At 31.9% G+C, this 11,016-nt stretch overlaps 1 protein-coding gene and 1 non-coding gene across 2 annotated transcripts; both read left to right on the top strand.

Moving 5' to 3' along the window:
• The first annotated feature begins 670 nt into the window (after positions 1-670).
• Positions 671-10,876, top strand: LOC106711046 (pro-resilin). Its single transcript, XM_045684748.1, has 7 exons — positions 671-751; positions 2,649-2,678; positions 3,155-3,269; positions 3,718-3,800; positions 9,644-9,779; positions 10,420-10,503; positions 10,749-10,876. Exons 2-7 carry the CDS (start codon positions 2,667-2,669, stop codon positions 10,853-10,855), a joined length of 537 nt encoding a protein of 178 aa, XP_045540704.1. The 5' UTR covers positions 671-751; positions 2,649-2,666; the 3' UTR covers positions 10,856-10,876.
• On the top strand, positions 3,488-3,577 carry Trnai-uau. The gene is given in 2 exon segments: positions 3,488-3,525; positions 3,542-3,577. It is a non-coding gene; the product is annotated as a tRNA-Ile (tRNA).
• Positions 10,877-11,016: the final 140 nt, after the last annotated feature.

The raw sequence follows: 11,016 nt of genomic DNA, 5'->3' as shown, positions 1-11,016 counted from the left end.
CGAAATAAAATAAAAAAAAAAACATGGATTCGTCTACTTTTTTGTTATTTCTAAAGAGAGAGAAACAATAGTATGTTTTGTCATACGTGTTTCGAATAGTGGAAATTCACCTTAAATATAATCCGTAATCTTCATCAAAAGATCATGTATAGTATATCTTTATTTCTTAGTAGCGAAAAAAAAAATTAACCACAAAAAACTAGTAAAGACAATGAACTCTTTATCGCTGAATCTGTGCCACGTGCTTTAAACCTTACTAATATTATAAATGCGTATGTTTAGATGGATGGATGGATGTTTGTTTGAAGGTCTCCATAACACCTCAACGGATCTGAATGAAATTTGGCATGGATATAGAACATAGTCTTGAAGAACACATAGGCCACTAATTATTTATTATTCTTTTTTAATTCCGCGCGAACGGAGTCGCGGGCGACAGATAGTAGTATATATAATTCTCAACAGCCTCATATCATTAAAGGACTCCCTTAGGGGCCGATTAACAACTCTGAGCGACAATTAGTGATTTGTTACCCAACTTTGATTCGAAATTACGTAACAGATTATCTCTAATACAGTGAAATAAAGATTGTGAAGTCCAGAGATGCGCCCTCTCTCAGTCTGTGTATAAAAACAAAACATTTTACAGTCTGTGGCGCAGTGTTTGCAAAACGACCGAGTGTTGTGTTTGCTCTACATTTTGACATTTAGTGCGTGTTCCCGCGTTTTATATAGTGTTTTTTTTATAAAGGTGAGTTAAACATTATATCTGGAACTGTGTTTATTTATCTAATATATAAAATTCTCGTGTCGCGGTGTTTGTGGATAAACTCCTCCGAAACGGCTTGAGCGATTCTCATGAAATTTTATGAGCATATTGAGTAGGTCTGAGAATCGGCCAACATCTATTTTTCATACCCTTGTTAAGTTTTTTTTAAATGCGCGCGGACGGAGTCGCGGGCGACAGCTATCTTTTTATTAGACCCTAGCTGTCACCCGCGACGTCCGTGCGGAATTGAAAAGAAAACATTATAAGCAGCATGTGTTCTTCTTGACTATGTTCTACATCTGTGCTAAATTTCATCAAGATCCGTTGGGCAGTTCCAGAGATACCTTCAAACATCCATCCATCCATCTAAACATTCGCATTTATAATATTAGTAAGATTAGTATTTTGTCAATTAATAATTGTATAAAAAAAAGCTAAAAATAAGTACCTAGTTAGTTCTTTTGAATTGAGTTTAAGTTGTTTTAGTAAGTTTAGATTCATAGAATGAATTCAAGATTAGTTCAAAATATTTCTTTATATAAAATAAAAATATATTAACTATAGAATTAAAGCAATTAGGTACTAACTTAAGATCATAAAAATATTAAATTAAAACTTTTTCTAGTAATAAAAATAGCCTATGTCACAAGGGCATTATTATTCCCAACATTGAAAGAATTTTACAAATAGGCTCAATAGTTTCGGACCCTATTCAAACAAACAAATCTTTATATTATTGGTATAGATAAATAATAAAGTGGACGTCGATTTAAGTAATTTAAATTTATGTCACCTCAATTTTCTGCATCAGTGGAAACGTATCCTTAACCTACTCTTCTAATTAATACTCTGTTTACGCATTTTAATAAATAAATAACAATTGAATGCCAAAAGTTTAAATAATAAAGGTATTTGTTGCGTTCAATGTATTTTAGTGGATTTTAAATTTTAAATATGTAGATTATAAAACAATGGCGTCATTTAAAATGTTCCTGCTGTCAGTCGTTCCCACGAAACAAAGTGCAGATAGGAATCATCGAAGAAATTTCTTCTCGCGGCCACAATTAAATTGTTATCTAATTTGTTTGATACGGTTTCTAAAGTGAAAGATTTTATTTACATTTATATACGAAAAATTCCGTCCACAGATATGAAATAATTATAACTCAATCAATTTTTAAATCCTTTCTACCTTAACCATATTAACAGAAGCGTCACAAAGAAAAAATTACACGCAGTATTCTACTAAATAACACAGAGACTTTTAACTTTTTCACATAGACACTGACCTCTTTAAATGGACTGGCTATAAGACAGAATTTTGTGCCTATTTGATTTTGACCATCTTGGCGCTGATGGTAAAGATTTGTAGCGGTGATGTATATTCAAACTAATGATATAGATAGAATTAACTCTCACGTAACATCAACAGGTGCGTTTAAATCGGAACGAAGCAAAGAAACGACAAATTTCGGTAACCCCGTAGAGCGATATTTCTTCTTAAATAGTTTACCTGGACCAGATAGGGAGTAGTTGGGCGAACGCCCACAGCACTAGATAGAAAGGGGCGCCACAGGTCTGCGAATTCACAATCACAGATAACACTGTTTTGGAGGTGCTAAAGGCATGGTAAAAAAGAGGACGCCGTAGAAATCGCTCAGGGCAGTTATTACACTAGCTAGCTAGCTCTATTAAACTCTAAGCATTATTGTTGTCAACCATTTTATTTTGGCTCACTTTATTTTCGCGCCATTGTGCACCGCCGATTCTTCTGTGAACTCCAATGGCTCTGGACCAGTCTGGACCAATTTCTATTTAAAACCAATGTGTGTTTACGTCGCAAATTACATAAGAACTAAATAATATTCTTTGTTTACAGATTGAAAGAAGAGAGATCATGTTTACCAAAGTAAGTTTACTTAATTCATTTCCTATCGTATTTAATGCAATTTTGTGTAAAAGATACAATGTAGGCATATTGAAAAAAAGAAATATATCTCAAGTAAAAATTACACAATCCTATGCAAATTAACAACGATTCTTTCGTTTAACAATGCAGAACGAATTATCAACAATCATGTTTTCTTGAAATTGTTAGTGTTTTTTAACTAGATATCATTTAATCATTAAATTCGAATATAACGGTACGATAATTTTGAATAATACTAATACTTAGTATTTGTATACCAGTTTTAAACGAGTACTCAATCCATGTGTAGATGTGAGTTTAAGGCTCTTTTTTCATGAAACTAGCGAGCTGTCTATTTCAGTATTATATCAGGAACCTTTCTAATAATGCGGCAGCGACCAGCACAGCATTCAGCAGTTATTCGCTTAGTGAAACTGGAGTGTACGCCCATGTAACTGTACTTTTTTACCTTCCAGATTGTGGGTTTGTTAATCGTGACTTTAGTGTACGGTGAGCCTCCTGTTCAGAATTACAACTATAACCCAACCAGTGGGTTTGGTCTTGCCAACAGTTATTTACCTCCAAGAACGGGTAAATACAAATTTAAATTTAACTATTTAAAGTCATCTTAAAAAACTGTCACAAGATTCTCTTTGTACTACAGCTGTCATGTAATTTTTCTGGTCTTTTTTATGTCTAAGTAGGTTTTATATATTGTGACAGAATTAAACTCGATAGCAGCGCCTCCTTCGCCGATTCAAATGTTCTTGTTTGACTATATTGTTAAAAAATAACTATACATAGATAGGGCTCCAGTGGCGCAATTGGTTAGCGCACGGTACTTATACGACAGTGTCCGAGCTATGCCGGGGTTGTGAGTTCGAGCCTCACCTGGAGCATATATTTTGTTTATTATCAAAACTAAAGGTCTATTAAAGTCTTTTTCCACTAGCGCGACTGATGTTACTGGAGTGACTGCCGCAGAAATAGCAATCGCGCGAAATTCAATTGTTTACAACCTTGTTTTTATGTGTTTTAGGTGATCCTAGTAACAGTTACTTACCAAGCGACCGTGGTCCAGTCTCCGGTCCGGACTACAGTCACGGACATGACCATGAAGTGGTAAGTGACAATATTGACATATCTTACAATAAGTTTCCACTATCGAAACAGTCGTACAAAACATATTCTTATCTCAATACTTTGATGAGAATATGTTTTTACACAAATGTCCTATTTAAAAAAGTGGAATGAAACGAATAACAAAAAAAAAATCATTTTTATTATCTATATATATAAAAGAAAGTCGTGTTAGTTACACTATTTATAACTACACAAGATCGGTCGAACTGATTTAGCTGAAAATTGATGGGGAGGTAGCTTAGAACTAGGAGACGGACATAGGAACTTTTTATCTTGTGTGCATTTTTTTTTATTCCGCGCGGACGGAGTCGCGGGTAAAATTTAGTTATTTATATAAATAACTAGCTGTCGCCCGCGATTCCGTCCGCGCGCAGTTAAAAAAAAAATGAAAAATATATGTTGGCCGATTCTCAGACCTACTGAATATGCTCACAAAATTTCATGAGAATCGGTCAAGCCGTTTCGGAGGAGTACGGGAACGAAAACTGTGACACGAGAATTTTATATATTAGATAATGACATCAATTTTCATGTAGTATTATTAAGATGTTTCCTCGAAAGATTATACAAAACATAAGATGTTATTGGTTTCAATCTATATATACTATCATCAGATGAATAAAAAATGTCACCATAATCACCAAATATTATACTGCGAGGATGAAAATTCAAATCAGCAACTTTATACGCGGTACCGTTTACACAATCTATATCTTGTATTCCGTCATCTGTAATAGCATATGTTTTTTCATTATCAACAATAAAATTATAAGCTATATTGATATCTTTGTTTTTAATAATTTCATCACCGTTAATAGCACAAAAGACACCACACATTGTCACAAAATGTACATTATTTTTCCCATCAATATCGAAATTTATAACAGTTTTTGCGTTCCCCAATTTACTAACTGTTGTATCTTTTACTTTATATAACATGTGATTATTAGCATCTATTATATACATTTGATTATCTCTTATAACTATTTTAAATACATTAACATTATATAAACCTATATTTTTAGCTGAATTCGTTAATGGATCGTAAACATATAAACCATCATTCGATCCAAAATATACTTGTCCTGTTTCAGAATCGACTGCTGTTGCTTTGTTCCTCACTATTCCTTGTATTTTCTTTGTTTCTTTTGTTATAATATTTATATAAGCTCTTCCTGAATTTAATAACACTTCATCCATATACATGAAGAATAGATTTCTCGTTGCAGAATCGTACGCCAATTCTATCGGATCTTTATATTCATTTGTTAACAATTCTTTCTTATATAACCTTGGTCCGATCCTTTCTATTGGTCCATCTGTTAAATATATTACTATTTTTGCTTCTAATAACACTATTAATAAGTTGATAATTATAATATGTCTCATATTTATACGTCTTACATTTTACGCGTTTATATAACGACTGTTATTGGTTTAGTTTTATTATCTTAAGGTTATTACGACAGATTGTTTATTGTATAAAGGTTAGATGTACAAATAAACAGCTGTCGTTCGCGACTCTGTGTGCGTAATTATAATAAAAACAACTTAATTATTAGCCTTTGTATTCAAGTCTATGTTCTACATCTATGCTAAATTTCAACAAGATCCGTTGAGCTGTTCCGGAGCTTCAAACAAACATCCATCCATCTAAACATTCGCATTTATAATATTAGTGAGATATAGTTTTAAAACGTATATATATCTATATAATTAATAAAATTGGAGTGTCTGTATATAACATACATTGAAAATATCATAGTTCGTAAATATTAATTGCGTTACTTCACGAAAAACCATTTTTTTATTTTTAGCCGACTTCAAAAAGAAGGAGGTTAACAATTCGACTGTATTTTTTTATGTGTGTTACCGCGAAACTCCGCCCCTGGTGGTCCGATTTTGATAAAAATTATTTTAATCGAAAGGAAGTGCTAGCAGATGGGTCCCATTTTTTTTTAAATAACTAGAAGACTAGTATATTTTGAATTTAGCTTCAAAATGTGTTGCGAAAATTAGGGACATTTTTGTCTGTCTATATATCCGCATTTGTTTCTTTGTTATTTCGGTTTGACCGAATTTGACGGAATTTTTATTGGAAAGTAGCTGATATCTGCGGGAGTAACTCAGGCTAATTTTTTGGCCAAATGCCCTGATGGCTACCTTATTTATATTTCTGTATTTTTTTTGTGACAGAGTAGTCACTGTTTGCCTTGAGGAGGCATTTACAGTTTCACCGGGCTTGAGGTGGCCGGGCGCAAATGGCGCTTAGCCTAAACCTCGTTTAGGAGTAACTAGGCTCCCTCGGCTCGGGCTGTCACGGCTTTATAATAATAAAGCCGTAACAAGATCTTACAGAAATATCCCAATCCGGTAATAACCGGATTATTTCTGTAAGATCTTGGTATATTTTTATAATGGCAACACAATAACGTAGAAATTATGTTGCCATTACTTTTATTGTCTCAAAAAAAATAGGGACAGAAATATATATTTCAAATCTGTTACAGGAAATACGTAAGTAAAATTCATTTGATACAATCGTCTTAACAAAACGGTACATTATAACGTAAATAACAACATAGTTATAAGCATTTTTATATACTTTTATTTATTTACAAAAACAAATGAACATTACAAAAAAAAATTAAATTACAATTTTGTTAATTTAATCCGCTACAATTTTTATCTTTATTCGGTTTAAGATGATATACTGATGTGGCATCAGAATAAACAATATTATTATTATTATCAAAAGCAACACCAAAAGCATCATCAATTTCTAAAATATGTTCCAATAAACCAGTACCTGTATTTATCTTATAAATACCATCTTCAAAACAAGCATAAACATGACCTTTTATATCAATAGTTAAACCTCTTACTTTATCACCGTTTTCTAATTCTTTATATAAATATGCATCTTTACTATCTTTTGGTTGACTGTACAATCCTGTTGCATTTGTATAAAACATAACATTATTATCATCTATAAGGAAATGTATAATTTTCATCTCATCTAAATCTTTAAAACGTATTCTTTCACCATTTATTATTGTATATAAAAATTGAGCTGGAAAATCTGAATAATACAGTACGTTATTTCTGTAATATATCTCCCATATATCTGAATCAAATGCAATGAATGGAATCGCTTTATTTTTAGTATAATCATATTTATAAATACCTTTAGAACTACCAATATAAGGTATGTGATTAATTTGATCTACGGTTTGTACGAAACCGTTTTCAATGCCTTCGATTTCTGAATATTCTTTTGTGTAAAGATTAATTTTAACACTTTGAAATACATCGTCTGTTGGTTTCAGACTGTAACTGAAATATAGCATATTAGTGCCGTAATCTACTGCTAACGAATACGGACGATCTAAATTAGTTTTGAGAGTTTCTCTTTCATAATTAATGCCATTTATAGAAATTATTTCGCAATTTTCTTCTTTGCTAACTGCGGCTCCTTTTATGGTAGCAACCAGACAGAGAAATATCACCAGTTTCATTGTTATCTGAAATAAATAATATTTAGTATTATTAATTAGTATTTGTTAATTTAAAAAAAAAACTATCTACTGTACATCTATAACGCTTAGAAAGAAAACCAATTGAACCTCACTCGTAATCGGTTCAGTCGTTAATGCTACAGTGGGCCTAGCGTGAATATTGTGACAATCTCTATCGTATCGTCAACAAAAATTGTGCAGCGCCCCTATCGGGCGTAAAGTACACCAAAAATCTCATACTAATTTTGACTATAACTGACGATTGACGATACGAATGCGACTGTCACAAATATTATGCTAGGCCCACTGGTCACGATGGAATTAATGTATAGTGAAATTCATTGGAAATGAATTACAACAATTGATAAAATTTACAACAATAACAAATTATAACAAACATATTTAAACAATTCAACCTTTAATAAGGCTGTAATCACAGATATATATAAAAGAAAGTCGTGTTAGTTACACTATTTATAACTCAAGATCGGTCGAACTGATTTAGCTGAAAATTGATGGGGAGGTAGCTTAGAACTAGGAGACGGACATAGTAACTTTTTTATCTTGTTTACATTTTTTTATTCCGCGCGAACGAAGTCGCGGGTAAAAGCTAGTGTAATTTAATTTAGACACGTTTGTATCATAAAATTAAATTTTAAATATTTATTTTTTAAATATTTATATTTTTTATTTTTAAATATTTAAAATTTAATTTTATGATGTGTATATGTAAATAACATTGTCATCCAGTGAAATGTGTATTTAATTTGATAAATATCTCATTTCCATTGAATTACATACATACATCTTACTATTATAATAAATACGAATGTTTAGACGGATGTTTGTTTGAAGATATCTCCGAAACGGCTCAACAGATCTTAATGAAATTTGGCATAAATGTAGAACATAGTCTGAAAGAACACTTAAGTTACTTATTAAGTTTTTTTACGGGAGTCGCGGGCGACAGCTAGTACTTACATATGCAGGAGAAACATTACCCTCCGGAGTCCTGAGTCCACACGACTGATTTTAAATGAAATTAAACACAGACTGTGTACTTACGGAAATGGAAAAGTTATTATTTGTTTAAATAATATAAATACCTGAGTTATTTAATAATATAAATATTTATTATAATAATAAGAATTATATATTATTTATTTTATAGAATGCAATGAATTGATGTCTCTTGTTAACTAATAACTGAAACTGGAATCTGAATAAAAACAATTTCAATGTCGTTAAAGTCATAACAGGTATGGAGTAGTATTTATAATAAAAAAATATTTAACTGTTTGTTGATAATGTACAACAACATGGCTAAGCTTTTGGCAAAGGTTAATGTAAATACTTACGGTTAAAGTTACAGGGTTATATTACGAGCCGTAGATTTAAATTTTAGTATATAACGGTGGCTTACGAATTTTTTTTTTTTAAATTGAGCTAATAGCATGATTTATATCATCATCATAATCATCATCAACAGCCTTTATCTGCCCACTGCTGGGCATAGGCCTTTCGTAATGCCTTCCACAGTACGCGGTCCTCCGCCTTTCGCATCCAACAACTTCCCGCCGATTAATATACAACATTATTTTTAATAATTTTGTTTTCGAAGTTAATAATGAAAAATAAATATGAATAAATAAAGCATTGTTCTTTCTGAGTATAATAGGAATGATTTTAGTTTTAAAACTACAAGTAGTTCGTAAGCAAAAAGTTTACTACGAAATAGTCTCTATAACATTTTCTGTTCCGTAATCTGTATCTATACGTTCAAAGTTTATCTAAGTCACAGTTGTTGTTAAGTTTAATTAACTTTTTAATAAATAGAAATTATCAAATAAGCACGTAATATTTTTAGAGTTGGTTTTTCTTTTCTCGATTTTCCATAATATAGTTAGTCGATTAACCGTTGGTTTCTGATTCAAAAATTTTTATATCAAACATATCGTCATCCCTGTTATTATCTTTGACAAAAAGAGATAACAATATGTTTTAAAATTAGAATTTGATCTCAGTAACCCACAGTTAGTACAATAATCTACATCAAACTAGCTGTCGCCCGCGACTCCGTCCGCGTGGAATAAAAAAATGCACAAAAAATAAAAAAGTTCCTATGTCCGTCTCCTAGTTCTAAGCTACCTCCCCATCAATTTCAGCTAAATCAGTTCGACCGATCTTGAGCTGTAGTGTAACTAACACGACTTTCTTTTATATATACATATATAGATATCTCTCTTAGTGCGTAAAGTGTGAATACCCTAATTACAACGCTAAGTATTAAATATTGTTTTTCAGCCAAAATCATACGAGTTTGGTTACTCAGTAAAGGACTCTCGTTCAGGCAATGACTACGGACGAAGAGAGAAGTCTGACGGTCATGAAGTGCGCGGAGAGTACAGGGTGTTCCTGCCTGACGGTCGGACGCAGATAGGTAATAATAATAATAATAGTTTATTTGAACAAGAAACACTTTTACATATTACATTAGTTGTTGGAGCATCCTTTTAAGTATAGAATACTTGTAGCAGGATGCTCCGTTCTTCCGTAACATAATTTTTTTTTGTTTCTTTACAATCAAAATACCTTATAAATCAACAAAAAAGTAATAAGCAATTTGGGTAGTTAAAAAGAGTGCATAGGTAATTTAGGGTTTACACTGACACATGCAAAGGAAGTATATATTCCGACAAGGCTGACATTCAATTATGTCAAAATTAGTATGAGATTATTGGCGTACTTTAAACCAGATATTTTTGGAGTGCTGCAAAAATTAAATATAAATTTTGTTGATAACGATACGATGGCGATTGTGACAAATATTCGTGTTAGTTCCACAGCTGTTTCGGTGTAAGGCTACAGTAATATATAAATTTACTCACCTCTATAAATAGACAGGCTATAAGCCATGGTATTTTGTGCCTATTAGATTTTCGCCATCTTGGAGCTGACGGTTGCGGTGGTTAGGATTTAAACTAATAATTCTGTCAGCAAAAACTGTCATCTTCAAAAAATGACTTATCCATCTATAGAAATTAATGTTTAAATCTAATAAAATGTTCTTTATATCGCAGTGACATACCACGCGGATTGGAAGACGGGTTTCCACGCCGACGTGAGATACGAGGGTGAGGCCACCTATCCCAACAACGTACACGGTTAGTGGCTATGGATTGGATATCTATAGATATTAACTGCTATCCAATCCATTATGTAGTCTATGGATTGGGTCAGCCAGCCTTATTTGATTTCGTTAAGTATAAGACATATAGACCATGTCATAAAATATAAAAAAAAAACTGTTAACTCTATTTTTTAAACATATTACATGTATAGAAAACTTTTTTTAATTTTTTTCATCAGAACAAACATCATGTATGTAATTTTTTATTTTGGTTTTCAGGTGGATATAACTACAATGCACCGACAGATTTCTCTGGTTCTCTGACCGGTTTCCATGGCAACGATGTTTCTAAACAAACAGTTTATGATCAAAATAGTTATTATTGAAGTGATTTATACAAAAGCACTAGTAAAATAAATATGAATTAACTCAAGCAAAAAGAGGATTTAGTATTGTTAAGAATAAATTGTAGGAAAGTTTCTTCTTTATTACAGTGGGATTCCACTGTCGATTTAGACGAAAAAAAAGTAGCATTTTAGCTTGTACT

Source organism: Papilio machaon, chromosome 27, assembly GCF_912999745.1.
Source record: "Papilio machaon chromosome 27, ilPapMach1.1, whole genome shotgun sequence".
Lineage (NCBI taxonomy): Eukaryota > Metazoa > Arthropoda > Insecta > Lepidoptera > Papilionidae > Papilio > Papilio machaon.
Note: the sequence above shows the minus strand (reverse complement) of the source record. Positions and strands in the feature narration are given on the sequence as shown.

Bases quoted from the DNA above. Each gene is read 5' to 3' on its own strand.
- LOC106711046 (XM_045684748.1), top strand. The intron at 9,780-10,419 runs GTAATAATAATA...TTTATATCGCAG, and splicing joins TGACGGTCGGACGCAGATAG to TGACATACCACGCGGATTGG. The intron at 10,504-10,748 runs GTTAGTGGCTAT...TTTGGTTTTCAG, and splicing joins CTATCCCAACAACGTACACG to GTGGATATAACTACAATGCA.